Genomic DNA, 23,773 nt, shown 5'->3' with positions numbered 1-23,773 from the left:
AAACAATACGTCAACAGGGTTCAACCATTTGGACTTTGTGCTTAGGGTATAATGCATTATCAGATACCACTAACTTTGTTCATGACAAGAAAACCGATAGCAAATATCATAGTTTAACATTGGTTTTAACACGTGAACACATGAGGAATTGATTATTGCTTTAAAATAATGGCGGAATACTCTTGAATGACTAATGTATAGCAATGTTTTGTATAAATGCACGTATTGATATGTTTGGTTTTACTGTTTGACTCATTTATTCAGTAACAGAGATTTTTTTCAGGATAATACTTGTTCGTTCTCCAGGAGTTATGTGATAATTGGAACAATCTGGACAGTGACGGTTAGCTAATTTTCGCTGTATCATCTGCATTTACTTTTTTACCTGGTGAATGTGTGCCTGGATATAACGGTATTTTTTTGCACATTTTTGTAAGTAAACTTTAATCTTTTAAGCTAGAAGGTCAGTAGAAATTTCAGTTTTTAATCTCAGCTTATTTAAAATTGAAAAGAAAACGTTGTAATAAAACATGATAAAGTGTTAGTAAGAAATGTGATATTCAAATAAAAATATTAAACGTTGAAATAAAACATGATAAAGTGATAGTAAGAAATGTGATATTCCAAAAAATATATTTTTTTTTTTCACAAAAAAAAAAGAAATAAAATAATCTGTTACAGAATAAATGTATCAAACAGTGACTGTAGTATCAGCTGATATTTTCAAGTTCAGGTGCATATATACTATTTGTGAATGACCGAATTTCATTTACTATAGTGTTTTATGGGCTAACTTAAGTATAATATTTCGAGTAACCGTATATGCCATTTCGGATAAGAAAGGTTTAAAGGACGACATCATACCTTAGTGGTGTGATCTTAAATTTCATCAAGTTTAGTGTAGTGTGAAAGTTAAAAGTGACTCCAAGGAAGGTTAAGTAAATTCATTCACGATGCAGGGACGGTTTCGTTTGAAGTTGAAGCAGTTTTTAAATGTTACAAATTGTTCTACAAAAATATCTGTTGGATATGGACAAAAACATGTAAGTACGAATTTTAAATATTTACACTTTTAACTATTATTGAAATTCAATGAAAACTCTGCAAATAGAGACTGTTGTATTGTCTTTTTTCTTGTATGCACAAAATGGATTTTTATCTGTGTTTTCAACCGTATGCATATGTATCTGTGTGCACATATGTATGATAAACTGCTTAACATTTAGCCTGCTGGCAGCAGTTGATTCTGCCTTTGCGACCAGTGCAGACCAAGATCAGCCTGCACATCCGTGCCGTCTGATCATAGTCAGCACTGTTATGTATTCAGTCAGTAAATTTTCAGCGAACACCCCTTCAAATGATAAATGGTACTGCCCAAATTGAATGATGGGCAAGACTATTATAGAAATTTAGCAAGGTGAAGGTTAAAGCTATCCAATGCTCATACTCGACTAAAATATTTATTCCAAATGTAGAAATTCCTCATTAGATATATGTAACTTAAACATTTAATGTAAAGCTGCATTCATAATTACATGTCATGCAGTAACACTCTACTAGGAATACAGATAATTAAACTTGTGTCAATTGCACACCATCCTTCTTCTAGTGAACTTTATCTTCCTACTGAAATCGATCCATAAGCAAAGCTATACACCGGAAGTTGTATATCGGATCTTGCTGTTCATTTACTGGGCAAAGCTTTAAAGCAATATCGGTATTTTTTTTCAAAAACGTAATTGTCAAATGCAACGTTTAAATTCGTAAATCAAACTATCAACGTGGAACGTTAATACCGCACGTGACGTCACTATCATGGTCCACGTAAACGGGAAAAACAACTTGACGTTGAACGTAATATTTCCATTTCGATTTAAATGTTACCACTTTGCATTCATTGTCAGGGTTCGGGTATAACTACGGATCTGTACGGAACACGTTGACGTCTTGGCTCCCGTTATACTTAAAATGTAAACATTGACGTCAGTTTTAAACGTTAACGTAATACTTTAAAGGGAACACGTTATTACCTTCGTGTCTCTCTCAGGTTCCACGTAACAATGGGTGCTCATAATATCTCAGTTCTAGGGACTGTTTCATTCATCACTGGCGTCAACGTAATGCCGCTGTCTCTGGGATTAACCTACGGTATCTCAGGGTTTAAGTGAAGTCATCGTTGGTGTCATATCGCTAACTTACATATGGTAATACGCTCACTTCATCGTCGGTGTCAACTTAATACCTCATTTTCGAGGAATTCTAACGTTAACACGGCGGCGTGTACGTAAACATAATACCTCATTTTCGGGGACAACGTGGAACCGTGTTTTGGGAACCATGTAAACAATTTCTGGGACTTGAAACATTCTCAAACCATCAAACGTCAAGGTGGGTGGGCATCAAGTTCAGTTAGTCGATTTTAACCCAAGATGAAATGATCAGATGATAGGACAATAAACACGGTTTAAGGAGACTTATAACCTAAAGCGTATTAAAGGTTTTCAGTACACAAGATCAATGTAAAAGGATGTATCTGCATGTATATTGATTTTCACTGTTGCAAGTACTTATATCATATATCGACTGTATCATGTTATCAGGCATTACAACTGGTGTCGTCTGCATCTTCCAGGCAGGTCACACTTCAAAGTGTAAAGAGTGTTATCAAATATAGCCCGACTATCTAATCGGCATTCATTGTTCAGTTTCGTAAAAGTAAATTTAAATGACCTAATTGTCTCAAAATTACTACTTTCATATAATGAAACTCTTACGTTACTACTGTCGGTCAGTTTTAAGTAGTACCAATTTAACCTACATAATCACGAATCACGAAAGGAATGACTGAGGGAAGGAAGATAGAAAAGGAGAAAGAAACGAGGGAGGGAGAAATGGCGATCAAAATTAGAGGGAAACAAACATGGCATTGATGAAGGAGTGAACGAATGAATGAATGAATTCTTGACGTAGAACAGTTAAAAACATAAATACATTGTATTGCTTCTACACATACCCACTAGACATGTATGTACTACATAATGTTGGTTTTAGAATTGTAATAAATCATTAATATACCATTGTTTTGGGCTTGGCCAAAGCCTGATTTAAAATGAGATTATTTGTCAGTATCAATTTCATTAAATCGATACTCTTTTTAGTTCGCAAGCCATTTCCGCGCAGATAATCCTTTACAAGAGTTCATTAACTGCCTCGGGTGCGCTCCCTGGACTTGTAAGCACGGTGTCAGTACAATGTGACTGGTTGGGGTATCATGTCACGCATTGTCTTCGGCGTGATATTCCAGTGAGGCATGTAGCAATCTAAAAATTGCGTTTACTATTACAAGTAGACACCGTCGTTTGTATAACTGAAAAATTGTTGAAAAAAAAGAGGCGCTAGCAGCCCCCACCCCCACCCCAGCACACATACATCTTTTCATATTGCGTTTCATATCTAGAGTATAGCTGAAGCCTACAAACTATAGCGGTCTTTAACTCCCTCCCCACTTTCACCCACCACGGAAGAATTTTATTCTATGAAGGAAATTACAAACACATGATATTATTCAAATATTAAAAAGATAATATTCTACGAATATGCAAAAACCGAAAATTTGATATTTTCATTAAAATTGTCTCTTTTCATATGACCGTTCTCAATCAAGGTTTGTACATTTGCAGCCACCGGCGAGCGACTGGAGGAAAACTTGGTGGGAGTCCTTTGAGGAGACTCCACTTTATGCGGCTATCTGGACGTACCTTGGGTATGGCATGCTCGTCATTGTGGGGTATATAAGGGACTTCCTTCGCAATGTAGGATTAGAGAAACAGAAATCATGCACGGAACCCAGGATGCCGGTACGGTACTTATAATACCATTTTTATTTATTTGTCACTAACTGACTAAATTAGTGTAATAATAATTTGATGGTAGGGCTGCGCTGTATTGATCCATTCTGCACTGTGCCGTACTGTACTGTAATCAGCTGTCCTGTATCGTAAAGCTGCACTGTACTTTTTGCTTATGATTATTCCTTTCAAGAATGGGATTGGTTTTTCTTTTGCTACTCTTTGCCTTGCTAAGCCAGAAAGAAATTTTAAAACTTGTTCTGAACCATTCCGAAGCGCTGAACCGTACTGTACTGTACTGTATTATACGATACAGCACAGTACTTCCCTGCACTGCCTTCAAGTACTGCATGCACTGTACTGTAAGTGTACTGTTTTGTGCAGTATTGAGCCGTACCGTACCGTATTGTATGGTACAGTAAGTGCTGCACTGTTGTCTGTAGTGCGGTACTCTTGGGCTGAATATAATAATTTTATGTACTGTACTCAGTGTACCCCACTTGCTGTCAAATGGCAGGACAAAGGAGAAAAAATATTTAACCAGAACAAAAGAAAGTAGATCTGTAACTACTATAAAATTTCAACCATGAGCAAAAGCCAGCAAAAGTTTATAATTTCAAAAGCAGAATGAATGTGCTTTAAATTTTATCGTACGTTTTGAATTTATCTGTTAACAAAAATGTATTGATTTGATAATTTAAAAAGAACTTAAATTAGTCTGTAAAGGTTAAAAATCAGTACAGTTCCAGTTTTTAACACTCTCTGTCGCTAGGCAATACTGCAAAACAGTTAAAACACACTCTTTTATTTGCTTGTTATGGATTAGGTAGTCGAAGTCTGCAGTTTTCACGTAACGGGTGTGCTTGATTGACTTCGTCGGAAGTTAAATGAAATGTGTTCCATAAAATTACCAAATCGGGTAGATTTGGACGGTGAGGAACGTGAACGAACAACAAAACTACGTGATAGCAATCGTTCATAAATCAAATAATCATGCTCTGTAAATTTACATTTTCCTCTTTGTGCATGTTATATACAGTATGTGACAAGCTTCAATTACTGATCTGGCACATCCAGTAAAAATGCTTACGAATGCAACGATTAATGATAACACCTTTTTAGCCCGACCATACGAAGTACATGTATATGGAGAGTTGTTCTCCCCGATAGCAGTGTCTGCGTCCGCAGCTTTGTTGAAGTTTTGATACACTTTCACTTTTAATATCTGTTATTGCTCGATGGATTTGCTTCAGCTTCAGACAATTGTCTTTCATCATCACCCACTTCGTTTGACCTAAAGACCATAACTCTTGTACCAATATTTCATGAATTTTACTTAAATTCCAGGCCAAAGTTTAGATGCATTTTCACTTTACATGTATCTGATTTGTTACTTGATGGATTTGATTTAAACTAAAGGAATATAGGTCATATATCATCACCGACATCATAGTACGCAAGGGCCATAACTCTCGCCCCAATGTTTCACGAAATATGCCTCCTTTTTACTTTGATTTCAGTTTGAAATATTGATGCACTTTCACTCAATTTCTGTTATTACTAAATGGATTTGATTCAAACTTATGTTAGTTATTCCACATCATATAACACAGTGTGCATTACTATTGTAGAAATATTCCATGAATATTATGTCCCTATTTACTGAGAAATTCCGGTTAATGTTTTGATGCACTTTCGCTCTTCCTCAGTTTGTAACAAAATAGATTTGACTGAAACTTGTAGCACGTTATCATCCACATAGAAGGTATTAATTAATCCAGTGATAGCTCAAGTTTCGTTAGATATGCCTTATCCGCAGGATGGAATTCCAGAACATGCAATTAATACTCACATTTAAATGATTTTAGAACATTTGACTAGAATTCTGCCGGTTCTGTCATCGGACACTTCCCGTAACTATAGATATGAAAATTGTAGAATGAAAGTGGTATTTGATATAAATATGTGATGGTATTAATTTTTTGCGACATTCAATGTTGCATGTGCGGCTTTTGATGTATCAGGTTCATTACAAATCATGATGAACCAGCATTTACGTGAATTTATAATGATGCATAATATAATGTTGAAAGTAAATAGAAATGCCGAACAAGTTTCAAATTAAACGGAAGCCCTGTCTTAATTCACCGGATATCCGGGTAACCTAGAATCGAAGCTAGATCCGGCATGCGCAAACGTATAAGTTTTAAGCATTGGCAAGAGTCTCAGAAAATAAACATACATACCTCATTTCGTTTGACAATTTTATATGGTAGAAAGTAGGTAAATTTATAAAAGAGAAAAGTTTTGGATATTTTCTTACTTTTTAAAAAACTTCCTGGAGGTCCATGATCAAGCACATTATACAAATGCATACTTTATTTTGACTGAATTTTCTCATTGTATCAAAACCGTTTAAAAACTAGTTTAGTTTTTTTTTGTTTAAATGAAAATGCAATAAAACCTGAAAGAAATTTATGACATTAAATATTGAATACTAGTATAGTTTGAGTAAACGACATCTATAGGCCGAGTGGTAAAGTGCTAATAAATCAAAACATGAAAATTGTTACCGTGTTCTTCGCTGTATAATAGAGGAAGTTAATCTAAAACAAATAGAACATTTTAACGATTTTCAAGTCGTCCTGCCTTCGCATTCTGTTTTTCATGTGGAGAAGTTCTTAACAAAAAACCAAAAGCTAGGAAAACTAATTGAGCCGTGCAATGAGAAAACCAACATAGCATCCGCGCAGTCTGGTCAGGATCCATGCTGTTCTTTAACGATTTCTCTAATTGCAATAGGCTTTAAAAGCGAACTGCATGGATCCTTACCAGACTGCGTGGATGCGCAGGCTGGTCTGGATCCATGCTGGTCGCAAAGCCACTCTGTTGATTTTCTCATGGCGCGGCTCATATAATGTAAATGACAACTTTATAAGTAAATGTACTATTTAAACGTTGTACTAAAACCAAAATAAAACCAAATCAAAAACCGAGCTCGCTGTTTGTATGCAGAATCAACAGTGTGATTGATTTATCACATTGTAGACAGAGAAAACATCATTTGTACTGCAGATTCAGTTTGATTACTATAGGAATGACATAATTTCAGAAATCAATGATTTTGCCCTCAGCCGATTTTCACAAATTCCAGAGAAAACTTAATACAGAATGGTTAGAACTTGTACTCGTTGTATCAGTAATTATTGCCAAGCATGTTTTATTCTTAACTAATAGTTGCGATGAATTGTATCCGATCAATGACAGCTGAAAACATTTTATTAAATACATTTTGTCCAGTTCTTGAACCGTTGGGACCACTGCGTCCATTCCATGTCATTTCATAATAGAGCTTCATTGAAGCCGACTCTAGGGGTTGCACACTATCTCACCTTGATAAAACCGAGGGTTCGTTCCTGGGCATTAAACTTCAGTTTAAGGTTCCTTTAGCTGATAAGCAGGTCAAATGTTAAAATGTCAAGGTAACACTGACCATAATACTAAAAATGTTTTTGACAAATTGCTTTAATTTTAACCAAGCACATGGTCATGATACAGTACTATTGACATGTGGGGACAAAGAACACTTCAGTGATTATATGTACGGGTGTGTATGGTATTACCGCTGTACGTCCGTCCGTATGTGTATTTTGTATGAGTGGTCAGAAAATCGTGTCCGGCAGAGAACTTTGTCGTACATGGCCAGATTTTTCAGAAATAACTCGGCACAAAATTTAATGTTTCCTATTACAAGACAATGTGTTGTATGCATGAACCCTACACCGCTATGATTAAAGGTTGAGGTCAAAATAAAAACTTAAAAAAACTTATTTCTCTTGCCCTGTCCATAGTTTGTGAAAGCGTGGACGGAATTTAGAATAGCATAACACAAAAATCGCCATAACAAGACGGTGCAAGATCCGGACTGGCTAAAAGGTCAAGGTCACACTTAATGTTATAGATTTTACGTCATTTTTTGGCCCGGTCTATAAGTTTTCTTTGCGTGGATAGATATGAAGAGAAATACACAAATATTCACCATAACAAGACAAGTTATTGTGGGGCAAGACTCAGAGCTCTTGCTCAATGGTCAAGTTCACACTTAAAAGCTCAATCTTTCTTGTCTGATCCATAACTTTTACAAATATGCACGAAAGAATATTCAAATGACTTAAAACTAACCGTTTTACGATAGCAAAAGAATATGTTGGGTGCAAGATCGACCCCCTAGCGTAAAGGTCAATGTCTCAGTTAGAGGTCATATATTTACGGTCATTTTTCTTGTATAGTCTATTACTTTTGTATGCATGGATGAATAATATAAATAGTTTGGGATAAACAGTCATCATAATTGTCTCTATCCCTGGCACAAAGGTCACGGTCAAAGTAAGAGTTTAGATGATTATTTTAAGGTTTTGTCTTGTCCTGTCTATCATTTCTTTATACATGGGAGGATATTCAAACAACTTTGCATAAACATTCATGAAATAAGGCGACATGACTCTTGCTAGGCTAACACTCCTAGCGTAAAGGTAAAGATCATATTTTAGGTCAGTCTGGATGTTTTATGACCAAAGTAGCATTACTCACAGGGCATGCATTTCACTGTCTTTTCTTTTTGTATAGTTTCTCGTTAAATAGAAATAATTAGAAAATGTTATAAAAAAAAGACAACGAAACATACTATTTAAAAGAATCTAACCCGGGCTGTTTAATGGGCCTTTTTTTTATTTCTTAAATGAATATAAAAATGAGAAAAAGAACCCCGCAAAATGTTGCTAAAATGCAACTGCCTTTAATTAAATGTTTGCTTGCAAACAACTCCTTTAGATGAATATCTGTTTGCAGCAAATGAACTATTGATTTCAGGATTGGTAGAGATCAAAGGTATTGGTAGCAGTGACACTGGGTTTAAAAACGTTGCTGATGAATAAATGTGAACTTTTGATCTACAGTCATCGATTGTCTATGAATATTTTTTTTTCATAAAGTCATTTGATATAATTAGGAAACTGCCTTCTGTTGATTAATAAGCACTTTTATTTCATTAGTGTCGTCCTTGAACATACTCATGATTCAGTATCAATATTCAATATCAATGATGTATATTGAAACTCCTGCTTAACCGGTCGTCGGTGCGCATTTTAGTTTAGAAGTATATCTAATTGCTAGATCAATACATTGATCAATGCATCAAATTGACATGTAGTTTCGGTACCCGTTCGTACGGATTTGCTTTCCAATTATTACTTTATTTCAAATCTGTTTACAAGTCAATAGGATATTTGCAACGTATGCTAATTATACGCCCCATGTATCACAGCAATTTCTAAAATGCAAAGTGCATATTCATGGTACGATTTTAAACATTTAAATTTATTTAGTTTGGTATGTATGTGCTGATATATGTTTTCTGTCTGATCCGGTAATTCATGCCTATATGCGGTTTTCCCAGGGATTCGTTTGCAACTTCTTAGTACATGTACTCTTAATAAAGGAATACACCTTTCGTAAATGACCATACGGGTGGTTTTATGACATTAGTAAACAACAAACCCCATAAAAATAGCTTAAACTTGATAACGTTTATTTTTCATTAGCTTTGTTTTTGATGATGATGGTGTAGATTAAAAGCTAACAAGCAGAACTAGAATAGCCTCTCACATTTGGTCTGGGATGCGCGCCAAAATTTTCTATAATACATGGTGGACGTACTAAGTAGCAGCCCGGTCCTGTTAAAAAAAAGTTTGGTTGAAAATCGTCCATTTCCCTTCTATGTTCCAAGTGCCGAAAAAGCAGCGTTGGCAAGGAAATATCCTGACTTCAGTTTGTTTAAAAAAGGATTTAGCTATATGCGATCTTTAGTGTTATGTCATCAACTTGGTGTGCAGACCTGTTGTTAACTTCCGCTTCTTTAGCAGATTATTATGTCGTCTGCTTGTCTTCAAAATTATTAAACTGTTATCAAAGATAGAAAGATAGAAAGAAATTAGTTCTGGTTTGTATTTAAGGGTTTTGTACCGTTGTACCAAAGTTGGGAGAATTTCTACACCCGGAACCTATACCGTCGGGTTCGAGACTGTTGGAACCGTCCTATATGCAGTGTGGCAGGAGAGTACATGGACGTAATGGACAGAACGTCACCAGATCACGGCTGGAACTTCGAGTAAGTTATAATACAACTATAAATCATTTCTGTTGAACATTATATTCATGTTCGTGCATGTGTAGTTCAAAGAGAATTTGAAGTAATAATGCACAGTCTTTTGTTTTATAAGATTTGATTAAATATAAAAAAAAGTTTATCTACACATGCAGGTACTTTTAATAATGTAGCTTGGAAAACATAATTCTTTATAAACACATGCAGCTTAGAAATCACGTTTTAGCTCTAGATTGGAATTCAAATTAGAATGACTGTGCATTTTAGTTGTATTGATGTTTTATTACATTTAGAAATAACAAGATAAGGCAAATGGTAAACATGCATACCTTTTGTCAGCCAGTTATCATGTAATATCGTGTAGTTCCTTATTTGAAATATTTTCCGTGGAACTATCGGTACTCGACGTATTTTTCCTCTCACTAGAAATTGATAATATCTGAGAAAACAACTGACTTTAAATCTTTCTATTGCAGATTATCTGAGAAAAAGCACCATGTCATGAATTTCGGGTCCTACAATTACCTTGGTTTCGCCGATAATAAAGGCCCCTGCAAGGACTCAGCGGAAGCTACCACGCGGAATTATGGTATTACAACATGCGGCAGCCGACAGGAACTGGGTAAACGGTGATCTTTCTTCATGTTAATTCAGTGAGTTTGGAATTCTTATTTCACTGTCAACCAACACATTTGATAGTGGGAACAAAGAATGACAATTCGCGAACTAAACCCATTTCGCCCGAAATCCGAATTCTATGGAGTTTATCAATTTTCTTTCAGAAATATTCATATAACAATTATCTTGAACCGCACCGCGTCAAATATACCTTACAGATATTTTGTCGTCTGCACCATTCCTTTTCAGCTTGAGCTAATATATCCCCATGTGGCATGGGAATAAATAACTATTGATGAAAAATATGTTTCAGTGTTAATAAAGATCTAAATAATAATATGGGTACTATTTCACTTGGTGCGGCTCAATTTTCAGAAATTAATGTATTGCTTTGGAAGTATTAAATAATTTTATCAGGCCTTCCTCGTGTCATACATATTATCTGAAACGAAATATGTGCGTTTTGTAGGTTATCTAGATATACATCGAGAACTTGAAGAGCTAATTGCACAATTCCTTGGTGTAGAAGCAGCCATGACAGTGCCTATGGGGTTTGCAACCAATTCTATGAATATGCCCTGCCTTGTTAATAAAGTAAGTTAAAAGTAGTGTACGTTACCGTAACAGTGTGTGCCAGTTTGTGACTTTATTTTATCAGTTTGGAGAAATCTGTTTTATTTTCCGTATATCGTAAAACACCCGCGTTCAGTTCAATTTCGTTTTTTACAAACACACAAGCTTTTAGTACTCAAAAATAGCTATCTATGAAGTCGCAAAATTAGATAAAAGGTCACTAAACGTTCTGTTTTCTGTCAGTATTGGCTACGGATGAATGTGAGACTTGTATGTTAGATTACTCAGATAAAAGTACATTTATTTTGAATCGTGAGTTAAGATGTCAGTTTATTACAAGTAATGGTTAGCTTTGAAAGAATCGTTTATGTCAATTAACAAAAATACTTTCATTTTACAAGTCATTTTATATCTGTTAAGAAAAAAAGAAAGTACATGCAGTATTCATTTACAAAACACTGTAATCTGTCAAATATGTAGACACGTTCTCTGCTAGTAAAAAGGTTGTTATTTAACATGGACAGATCATTTTGATTTTTTTTCTGATGTCAGTTATTTTACAATAATATGCGTACACGTTTTGGCATGTGTTATGAAGGTGTATTTTTATTGTACATGCCTTACTTTACGAATTCGTCGTTTTTTTTTTCAGGGCTGTCTGATCTTAAGTGACGAGTTGAACCATGCATCGTTAGTGCTGGGTAGTCGGCTAACTGGGGCCACTATACGAACATACAAACATAATGGTAATACACACATTACAATTACTTTGATAAAATCTATTAATTTCCCAACAAACAAACTGACTTATTGCTAAGGCAATCGGATATATAGTTCCAGGGCTCAGTGGTTTCGATTGATAAGAAAATGGTAAATTAATTTTAACTTTTCTAATTTCATATTGATTACGGAGAAATTCATTACATCTTATACTTGTCATGATGGTAGCTATAGTAATTTTATATTGCACGCTGTTCTCGCATTTTCCATCGCCGATGATAGGAACTAACACATCCTTATAGTTTGGTGTTATATAAAAGTTGAAATCAAGTGTAAATTCTTTACCTGCTAAATTTCTAAAATGGACCGGTCCATCATTCAGTTTGGGCAGTACCACTTATTATTCAAACGGCTATTTATTGAAAATTTACAGACTAAATAGCGAATTCAGGCACGGGCACAGGCCGCTTGCTTCCAGCAGGCTAAAGGTTAAAGAACTGAACAATTGAAATGATAATAATGTTGTTATTTTAGATATGGTCGATTTAGAAAAGAAGTTGAAAGCATTAATTATTCATGGACAACCAAGAAGTCGTAGACAATGGAAGAAAATTCTTATCGTGGTTGAAGGGGTTTATAGGTAATTTTTATTTCCAAAACGATAAGAAAACATTTTATTAGTACGAAAGGGATTAGGACAAACGAAGAGTTATAAACTTCTTCTCAGAGAGAAAAAAAGTAGGAATTATGAATGTTTTTCTTGAGAAAAGTACAGTTGAAATTCCATATCTCGAACTCGCGAATCGCCAAATCACTGCTATGTCGAAGACATTTTCAAGTCCCGTCCCGAAATACGTGCACAAAATATTCTAAGTCGAATTTCGGTTATCTCGAATTAAACGCTCGATCCCTTATGATTCTAGACACTGCGTTTCTACTGTAGGTTATTATAAACTTCTAACAAAGGTCTTTTCCGTTTCAGTATGGAAGGTTCCATAGCGTGTTTACCTGAAATTTTAAGACTGAAGAAAAAATACAAAGCGTATGTTTACCTAGATGAGGCTCACAGTATAGGGGCCGTCGGAAATAAGGGGCGTGGTATCGTTGACTATTTTGGCATTGATCCAAAAGATATAGACATTAGAATGGGAACATTTACTAAAAGTTTTGGATCAGCCGGCGGCTATATAGGCGGCTCTAAGGTAAGATGTATTGCAATTGTTGACGCTGACTGCTCTTTTATTTCATGTATATTCTGTACTAGCACTATATTGTATATTATAAATGGTATAAAGTCAAATAAGATATTTTCAGATTTATATTATGACTTCTTGGTATCATTTTACCATTATGCTGAGCCAGCATCGATCATTTTATTTCGGATATAATCAGGCTTGTACCGAGATTGCCAGTAGCATACGGTCACACTACGGTCACACAGTCGCATGTTTTGTAAGGACCTTTGTCTGTAGTATGATTTATTAGCAAACGTCGGCAAGATCGTTTAATGGTTTGCTAATTCAATAAAAATATTAAAAAAGACAAGAAATTAAGGAATCAGAATTATCATAGTTTTGGTTGAAAAGGTGCTTTGTCGACCAACTGTCATTGCACCAACTTATTAGCGGGTTTATCTTGCCTTGCTGGCCTTAAAGGTTTTGTTAAGAAAGGTCATTGGTCAATGGAACAAGGCCTATATTCGTCAAGATTTTATTCTTGAAAATTACACCTCAGAGCTCAGATATGCTTTTGTCTATTTCTAATTTACTGTGATGACATTTTAGAGGTGTCTGTAGCTGCAAAATACGTACTCGTACAAATTTTCATAATAATCTGTGCTTAATCAACTTAGCATCTTGAAGTCTAGCTTTATATGTTGATGAATACTGGCACTGGGCTTGAGCCAGTATAGATACTTTTTATATAATGATTAAAGACCATGTTCTGTTACAGTACAAACTTCTAGGGTATCTTTTTGTTTCATTTCAAGATTAAATCAGTAAAAAAAATAGTTGCAGAATTTATCCTTTCCTATTACCAGGTAGTCACAGTGTATGCCTATGACTATCAGTATTGACACCTTTTTAAATTATGCCTAATTCTATCACCAAGTACCCTCAAGCAAAAGGCTACATATTCAACAAAAAATGAATCGAAAAATACCTTGATCGAGTGCTTTATAGAACGTTTGCATAACGTTTGATGATACTTTATTTTTTAAAGTTTAATAAATCAGTTTTAAAGCATTTTAAAAATTAATCGGTGTCATAATTTTTAAAATGTTATATGAGCAGTTTTGGTTTTTAATGTCAAAACTAAAAAAAAAAGAAAATACTGTTTCCCTTTGGAATTTGAAATAAGTTCTGATATATAAACCTCTTACAGACACATTATCACAAAAATTGTTAAACCATAACCTTTCCCTAAGATAAATATATCTGAAAAGGGATGAGGTAGGTTGACAAAATTTGTAGACCCTTTTTATGAGAGAAGGGACGTCCTTGTGATGCGTGTATGTGGTCGCACAGTCACTTTTTTTCTTTTTATTATTGAACGTCCCTATTTTCTGTTGGTTTTTTGAGACATGTTTAGTGGACAGTGCAATAAGTACTTGCTATACATTTAATCAGCGACTACTGTTTTGCTTAACATCGTTCACTAACAAATGAGTAGTAGTAAGTGTTCACTGAATATTGCTCGTTGAGTAGTGTTCACAGCATTATGAGTGTTACTCATTGAGTAGTGTTCACAGCAAATTGTGAGTATTATTCACTGTGCATTACTCATTGAGAAGCGTTCACATCATTGTGAGTATATGGGTAGTATTCACAGCATCCTACTACTGAATTAGTAGTGCTCGCTGAGTGAGTGTAGCCGCACTCATTGTGTAGTGTGTATGTTATATTTTAGATAACAGTGTCGTTCAAGTATTATTGCCATTTTCAATTGATATTATGAAATCTCTGCAGCGCTTGATTGTTGTTTCGTGCACGAAAGATGTCCGTGAAAAACGTGCACATTTTACACAGCGTTAGAGTGTCTGCTGTTGCAGTGACTGCTAATTTCTTGCAACTCTGGAAGAACTAAATGAAAATCGCTAGAGAATAAAGATATAAATCGCCAGCCTGATTTTTTATCAACGACTTTTCTTATTATATTATGTTGTAATTACTACTATTAAAGTGGATCTAACAAAATTGAAACGAAACTGACGTCATGTTGACATGTTGTATATGTGTGTGTATATATATATATATATATATGTAAATGGATTGAAATCTTTTCCTATCAGATTCAAGATTAAAAGTGTCATTACAATAATATTGAAATACTAGCTTAAATCTTTTTGTCAACTACAGAAATATACAATCAGACTTTAATCAAAATAAAAGAACAATGCTTTGAAGCGATCGTTCCATACCATACGGATATTAAAGCTTCAATGCAGAAGTTTCTTGCGACACGCCTCCAGATAAAAAAAAGGAATTTTCACTGATAAATGTACCAACACGTAAATTTATTATAAATACAAAATTACGGTCTTGAGAGGAACAACTTCACATACAGTGAAAACCCGGTCATTTTATTTTGTTGTTAATCAAGACCAGTATAATGCTATAGGCTATAGATTGTCTACCAAATTTTTACTACACGTGGTTGTTCGTGCAACTTTTAGAAGATCGACAACATGTTTATGATACTCACAACATGATGGCCCATCTAGCGACGTGCTAGCAAAGTTATGCAATGTGCTACTCATTGACCCACGAAACGTAAAAAAATCGCTAATATTAATATTCATTCCTGTATTCTGCGTTGGTCCCCATATTGTTGGGATTTTTTATTTTTTTTTATTTTTTATTTTTTGCGAAAACGAAATATTTCAGGCAATAGTTTTTTTTCTTTTGAAATGCCAGCTGGAAACATTACTCATTTCTCTTTTTTTTGCACATTCTCAAGTTTAATCGTATAAGGTAAAATGTCAGGCTTTTATTGCTCAAAGCTCTGACAGTCTAAAACAAATTAACGCAGTCTTGTAATGAAATGGCTGACAAAACTCGTCTGAGCGAAAGGTTGAGATGTTGCTGTAGCCAGAAGAAGAATTCAAAGTTGTTTTTTTTTTAAATATATGTTGATTATGCTACTTAGACATTAAATTTTGTTTTCTAAAAAAAGTATTTTGATGAAACACCCGGTATGAGATGCTGCACATTAACCTTTAGCCTGCTGGGACAACTGATTCTGCCTTTGCGATCAGTGCAGACCAAGATCAGTCTACACGTCTGTGGTCTGCGCTGGTCTCTATTCAATCAGAAAATTTACATCCCGTCGAAAAATGAATGGTACTGCCCAAACTGAATGATGGACTAGTCCATTTTAGAATTTAGCAGGCTGAAGGTTAATACATTTTATGTTTTGGTACTTCAGAAATTGATAAACCATTTACGATGTCACTCACATGCGGCTATATACAGTCCCACAATGCCACCACCGGTTGCCCAACAGGTCATTACGTCAATGAGAATTATAATGGGCCTTGACGGCACACATGAAGGTAAGTCTTTCGGTAACAATCGGCAATTTCCGTGCGATTACGTATTGTCGTATGCTACTTCGGCATCCTTCGGTCGACCGGAGAATGCCGAATAAGCAATCCAATACATTTTTTTTTAATCTTAATACAACACAGCAACATGTTAAGATAGAGTTTTAATTTTTTACGAGATGCTTAGTGACTTAAATCTATAAACATACAGTACAAACAAATGTTTGTTGTTTTTCTGTTCAGGGTCTATACAGTTTTAAGATTTAAATAACTACTGAGTACTGTTCTGTCTGACTTGATTTATTTTAAGAAAAGTTTATTTAATTGTTACATGATAAAAAGATCACGATGATTATACTTTCCTATTATCTTTGTGTGTACACTAGATCATGACTTTCGATTACGTAACATGTTATCACAATGATTTGATATAGGTAACACCTGTTTCAAGAGGTCGAAAATTGTCTTACTTATTAATTTATGAATTAAAAGGCCTATAAACCTACATCAAATGAATGTTTTATTACTAAATCCATAACAAAATTCATTCAGTGTTTTGAGGTAGGTTTAAATTGCATTACCACGTCGTGATTCTAGGCAGATGTGCGCATGTATCGTATCTCAAGGTGGAAAGTAATTGTGTACCCGCCGTATCCAACTTGTAAACGACGTGGATGGCATCTTTTATGATGGCATATAAGTCACCTCATTTTTTTCAGGCCTTAGAAGAATTCAGCAGTTGAAGGACAATATACGTTATTTCCGGCGGAGGCTTCATGAAAAAGGCTTTATAATCTACGGAAATAAAGATTCTCCAGTAGTTCCAATTCTCATCTATTATCCATCTAAAACAGTGTATGTTGAAACATTTTGGATTTATTTGTATCACAGACTTAGGAGATTGAAAAATACGCCATATTCGTATATTTTAGCTAGAAATACTAAATCTGGTAAAATATAATTGAAACACGTTAAGCATTCTATCCTTTTTTAAACTTTGCACACGTAATAAATGACTTTCACTATGGTCGCATGTCCCCATACGTTTAAGGGAATTATATTGAACAAGAACTTAAAGTAAAAACAATTAATTGCTTAATGTCGTGCATTTATAGTGTTTGCACTTTGAGGAAACTCCTCTTGGCGCAACAGTTTTTAATTGGATGTCCCAGGCATGAATTTGCAATGCAATCAATAACTTTATGTCTGGATTTTAATTATCATTAAATTTTTGCAGAGCTTTTAGTCGAGAATGTTTGAAGCGTGGCCTTGGAACAGTAGTGGTTGGTTTCCCGGCAACTTCTATCATAGAATCACGTGCAAGAATTTGCTTGTCGGCTGCTCATACACCGGAAATGGTTGACAAGGTGATACCTGTTATATTTTTTTTTTAATTTCTGAAGAGTAACATTTGTATGCCTGAAGACAATTTTTTTCAGAATTAGCAGACGGCAATATTTTGTTTATGGTGTAGAGAATGAGAAACTTCTATCCTAAAACTACAAAAGGCATACATTGTCCTTTATTTTGTTGCATTCAAAACATAGTGTGTTTGTAACTATTTAACATTTTACATTTTATACTTTATACATGTTTGTTTCCCTTGTTTTAAGCGACCTCCCGTTTTTTGATGGTAGTGCCTTGACGGCACACAAGATACTAAGTGCCCCGGGCAGTGTTTCAAACACGGCAGGTCACCAGTCCTGAGTAAAACCACCAACCTTCTGTGAGTCAGGCGGATGGTTTTGTTATATGATTTTTTTCTCATAATTTCTGATTTTCTTTACAAGTGATTGTAACTGTATCTTACTCACTGAATTTATATTTTTCAGGCTTTAGACATTATAAATGAAGTAGGGGATTTATTACGAATAAAATATTCTCACATGGAGTTGCCACAGTGGTGTGAAGATGACACCAACGCTAATGATCTTATACAGGACTAGGTTAGAACTTGAATGTCTTAAACTATCACATTATATTTACGAATTTCGTGGAATAACGTCATCATCATGGATACTTCCTGACTGTATAATAAGTCGAACAGAAATCTTTTTTTTCTCTTTTTCTTCATGAATGTTATTAATTCCTGCTTTTCGGTGGGCAAAAGCATGCATAGACCTTACATTTCTAGGGGCAGATAAAGATCCAATGAATGTTCTTTAAAATTCTAAAGTCTGAAGAAAAGATGCAGACTACCCAAATTTCCTATATTCGAGCCCGATTAGGGTAATGTATTGTGTAAAAATGGTCTGTCATTCTTACAATATTATCTATATTTTGTGTTTAATTTTCCAGGTTGTATTCTACAGCATTCTAAGGTCTGACCTCCCGTAGCAGGGTATCAAGATTAAGTTGTTGTATTAGGGAACTGCTGTATATGTGGTATATTACTACAGGTGTGCAGTACTTTATAAAAATTACTCTGTACAGTTATGCTGTGGATTATGTTGCTGCACTGCAGTTGTACAAGACATATTGTAGTATGTACAGTTTTACAGTGCTTTACATAATTACTCTGCAGTTGTGTATGACACTATGTTGCTACAGAACATGAAACACAGTTTTAAAGTGCTTTATATGACTACTCGACAGTTGTCTATAGCATTATGTTGCTACAGTGCATGGAGTAGTTTTACAGTGCTCTATGTGGTTGGTGTACAGTTGTGCACAACATTATGTTGCTACAGTCAGCATTTGTAGTACAATTTTACAGTGCTATATAATGTTTCTCTACTGTTGAGCACTACCTGATTTATGTTGCTACACAATATAACATTGTACAGTAAGATTTTTAGTTATTTTACAAATGTGCACTACAATATATGGCTACAATATAGTAAAATTTTACACTGCTAAATCGAGGGTTCAACGCAATAAGGGCGTATCTACATATAATAATCATATGTAGATACGCCCTTATTGCGTTGAACCCTCGAAATGTGGTTGCAGTATAATATTGTTCACAGCATCATGTTGCTACACTGCAGTTGTAACTTGTACAGTACATGATGTAGTACAATTTTACAGTGTTATGTGTGGTATGTGGTTACACATTTTTCAAACAGTTGTACATGGTATTAAGATAACTCTACAGTTGAGCACAGATTTGTGTAGTTTTGCTATACTCCATGCTACATGATGAAATTAAGATGAAGTTTTGCTATAAAAAACACAGACACTAAGCTATTTTGTGTAGTTTGTGATACTTAAAATGCTACAGGATATAATTAAGGTATAGTCTTGCTACATAAAGCAAAATACTACACTGGTTTGTGTCGTTATACATACTTCACTTTACACTACATGATGGAGTTAAGATATAGTTTGCAACTAACAGCTAAGACACTACACAAAACATTTTGTGTTGTTTTGCTACACTTCATGCTACATGATGGTTTATAGTTTGCAACATAAAGCAAAGACACTGCTTTAGTTTGAGTTCTTGAATTCAAGTTTGAAGAGATGGTACTAGTGCAATATATAGGGTCATTTAATCAATTTTTTTTCAAATATAACCCGTTCTCTTATGAGACTAGGAGACTAGGGATATGTTTCAAACAAATACTTCGGTTTTGTCATTAATTTTGCCATAAATTTGATTTCTGTAATACAAATTTTTGACAAATTTTAAGTATTCTAATTACCAGTTACTAGAATTGATTGTACAAAGTGTTAACTTCTGGACAAAACTCTTATGTTTTATGAGAAACAGACACAAAATTGGAATTTGCACTAAATGTAAAAAAAATAACCAAATCTTGGTCACTTGAAATGCCATCCACTTTTGTTCAAACTTGTCTATTAGTTGGGTTCTTGAAACAGGCATTGTGCCACAACAAAACTTGATCAAATGTTTAAAGTAATATACAGACTTACATAGGAAAGTGAAACAGGCCTTGTCATTAATGTTAACTTTGGTGAACAAATATTTTAGTGTAACTAGCTGTTAATGTTAACTTTGGTGACTGATGTTTTGAGCAATATTTATACTGACTTATACAAGAGAGTGAAACAGGCCTTGTCATTAATTGTTAACTTTGATGAACAAATGTTTTGTATTAATTACATTGTTGCAAAAGGCCATTTTTTTTTAAAATCAAACATTTGTTAAATTTCTACATTTTATTCCTTATCATGTGAAGCATATTGTCCAAACTAGACTGAATTGAGACTCTTTAGAACCAATGTGATCAAAGCCTGCTTTTTTCAAAATTTTTGAACAGAGATGCAATTGATTTTTTTTTACGTTTATACATGTGAATTTGTTTAGTGATACAAGTCATATCTTTGCTGTGTTTAATATTTGTTTATGGCTTAAGTCAAATCATGGATACAAAGGCCATTTCAAATTTAAGCCGAACCAAAACCAAAACTGAAGCAAATATATTAGAATGCATTATGATCAATCAGCCATTTTTATATATTTTCTAAGGAAAATGAAAATGAAATGAAAACATACATGAATTGAAATCCTGGTTAGGTTGGCTGAATTTGCTGTGCAAAGATGAAAAAGGTCATGGGTCAAATTACAATTTTTCACCCAGAGATTAAGATCAAAATTTGGCATATATGTGAAAGTCCTAGCCAGTTCCAAAATGAATAAAGTGGAAAAAAAGAAAAAAAAACAGCATGGTTTCAAACTCAGTTTTGGTTTAATGGCCTTAAAACCCATGCATTTTAATGCACATCCTTGCATTTGTGCAAAATATGATCTCAGTATTAGATGATTAAAGTCACAAGTTAAATTGTACAATGTTTTGTTATATATTTAAATCTGTTAATGTTAGTAAGATGATTATGATATTTTGTTTGTAAATTTTATTTAATTGAGCACAGATCTTAGAGTAAAAAAATGCATGAATTACATTTAAAAATTTTAAAAATTGACTTATTATCACCATTATTTACATAAACCAAACAATTTTTTATGATTGTATACAGTTTTTGATGTTAATATATTTCAGAATTGTGTCAAGGTTATATCAAATTATTTAAACATGCACATGTATATAGGATAATTTGCTGATCAAGCAGTGAACAATGTGAGTCACCCACATGGGAGTGTTACAGCTCAGCCAGATATTGTGAACTGGTGAAAAATAATGCCAATGGCTTTTGACATTTGTTCAATGGTTCAGAATATAGGCTGGTACTCTCATATGCATGTGATATGATATGATGAGCTAATGTCTGCATATTAGCCTTTTTAAGAATGGTATGCTATTTTTAGACTGGTATGCAATTTTTATGGGTGTGCCATCATCAATGTTGCTAATGTGCCATTAAAACTTGACCCGTTCGTTTTTTATTGGAATTTTAGTAAATAATAATAAATAATTTGAGTAAACTCATGTAGTTAATTCTTTTTTTTTTATATTTTTTTTTATTCTGGCACACTGTTACCCAATGTTTTACACAACTATGATTTTATGCCTTAAAAAAGAGACAGATAGGAATCACACTGTCCCTAAATACTAAGTACTAAATGTTAGTTTGTACAACTGAAACACTTGATAGGCAAGGGCCAATACCCTTACACACAATTACAAGGGCCTAGATCCTGACTCACAGGCAAGGACCCAAATTCTAACTTTCAGTTAAGGACCTAAACCCTAACTCGCATTAAAATACCCAAGCCATATTTCACAGGCATGGGCTCAAACATGAACTTTAATGCAAGGGCTAAGATCCTGACTCACAGGCAAGGAATCAAACCCTTGCATTCAGGCAAGGGTTCAAAAGTAAGGATCTAGACTCTAAGTCACAGGCAAGGACTCAAACTCATATGCATGGGGCCAAACCCTAACTCACAGGCCAGTGCCCAGACTCTTATTCACAGAGAGGGGCCCAAACCAAATTCACAGACAAGGACCCATACACTAATTATTTTCCATGAAGAAACAAAAATTTCCTCATTGATTTTTACACAAGGGGAACAATTCTCTTCTATTTTTTCACTGCTTACAACAAATTTTAAATACAATTTTTTGTTCACTCACTAAAAAATTATATAATACTTAACTTAAGATAATATATTGCAAATCAAAAACAAATGAGCCGCACCATGAAAAAACCAACATATTGCATTTGCTACCAGCATGGATCCAGACCAGCCTGCACATCTACGCAGTCTGGTCAGGATCCATGCTGTTCGCTTTCAAAGCCTAGCTAGCTATTGCATTTAGAGAAACCGTTAGCGAACAGCATGGATCCTGAACAGACTGTGCGGATGCGCAGGCTGGTCTGGATCCATGCTGGTGGCATATGCACTGTGTTGGTTTTCTCATGGCGCAGGTCAAATTGAGATTCTGTCTGCATATGTGAGACTGAGAGTACAGGGTTTTGTCCTTGAATATTTTGCTCAACACAGCTTATAAAATCATATCATAAGTTATAAAACTATGAAGTCAAAATTTGGCACATATAATTGTTATCATATTTCGATCAATGATGACGTTATTTCATGTTTTATCAAGTCACTTTATAAAGTCCCTTTGCACTTTAGAGGGAACTATTTGATATCAAAGTCTGGGTCCTAGGAGTATATGATACTAGAATTGAGGTCGTTTAATGTGACATATCCATGTATTCAAGTGTTAGCTTTGTAACTGTGATGGTCTTTTTCATAACACGGATTTTATATGTATCTTGATAAGTTTTTGATTTAAAAATTGTCAAAACAATTTTGCTTGTAAATTTCAGTCATTTTTGACAGCATCTTTTAAAAAATAAAATGTTCATGAATAGTTATGAAACTTTCAGGATATCATATTTATTGTAATAACAACAATGCCAATTTTAAAACATCAAGAAAAAAAATGAACCTTCAGAGACCTTTAGAATGTTGTAAAGTTTATATAAATAGTGGCAGTTGACCAAAAACTCCTGTGATAAATCATTTGAATCAAACAGTTGATTATACTTTAGCCTGCTAAATTTCTAAAATGGACTGGTCAATCATTAAATTTGGGTAATACCATTTATTATTCAAAGGGGTGTTCACTGAAAATTTACTGACTAAATAGCGATCAGTGCAGACCATGATCAGCTTGCACTGGTTGCAAAGGTAGAAACACTTGCCGCCAGCAGGCTAAAGGTTATACTTTTGTTATCAAGTGAATTATAATCACATCACAATAATGTACCCTGTACTAAAGGGAAAAACTATAATGTCAAATTCTAGGGCATTTGTTTATTAACTGATCTTCATATTCTTGTTTGATTAGATGAGATAATGTAACATTGTCCTCTCAGTTTCAATGTCAATCAGGAATATATACAGATGAACCTGTTTTAGCTGCC

The 23,773-nt window shown here is 34.4% G+C and overlaps 1 protein-coding gene across 7 annotated transcripts; it reads left to right on the top strand.

Moving 5' to 3' along the window:
* Nucleotides 1-52: 52 nt before the first annotated feature.
* On the top strand, nt 53-21,818 carry LOC123535131 (serine palmitoyltransferase 2-like). Of its 7 annotated transcripts, XM_045317725.2 has the most exons (15): nt 83-195; nt 284-432; nt 682-1,043; nt 3,681-3,857; nt 9,860-10,014; nt 10,488-10,633; nt 11,099-11,223; nt 11,855-11,948; nt 12,457-12,562; nt 12,905-13,124; nt 16,351-16,477; nt 17,188-17,323; nt 17,706-17,835; nt 18,301-18,414; nt 18,767-21,818. In XM_045317725.2, exons 3-14 carry the CDS (start codon nt 954-956, stop codon nt 18,412-18,414), a joined length of 1,620 nt encoding a protein of 539 aa, XP_045173660.1. In that variant the 5' UTR covers nt 83-195; nt 284-432; nt 682-953; the 3' UTR covers nt 18,767-21,818. The 7 variants fall into 7 exon arrangements, with proteins under 7 accessions (XP_045173631.1, XP_045173623.1, XP_045173668.1 ...); XM_045317696.2 differs by having other exon boundaries at nt 53-412; nt 700-1,043; XM_045317688.2 differs by having other exon boundaries at nt 53-412.
* Nucleotides 21,819-23,773: the final 1,955 nt, after the last annotated feature.

This window comes from Mercenaria mercenaria, chromosome 1 (genome assembly GCF_021730395.1).
Source record: "Mercenaria mercenaria strain notata chromosome 1, MADL_Memer_1, whole genome shotgun sequence".
NCBI classification, from domain to species: Eukaryota; Metazoa; Mollusca; class Bivalvia; order Venerida; family Veneridae; genus Mercenaria; species Mercenaria mercenaria.
This window is presented reverse-complemented; position numbering and strand designations above follow the sequence as displayed.

Excerpts from the sequence above, each read along its gene's own strand:
- LOC123535131 (XM_045317696.2), top strand. The coding sequence starts at position 954 with ATGCAGGGACGGTTTCGTTTGAAGTTGAAGCAGTTTTTAAATGTTACA. Across the intron at positions 12,563-12,904 it reads GTGGTTGAAGGGGTTTATAG|TATGGAAGGTTCCATAGCGT; the intron begins GTAATTTTTATT and ends TTTCCGTTTCAG. Across the intron at positions 16,478-17,187 it reads CCTTGACGGCACACATGAAG|GCCTTAGAAGAATTCAGCAG; the intron begins GTAAGTCTTTCG and ends CATTTTTTTCAG.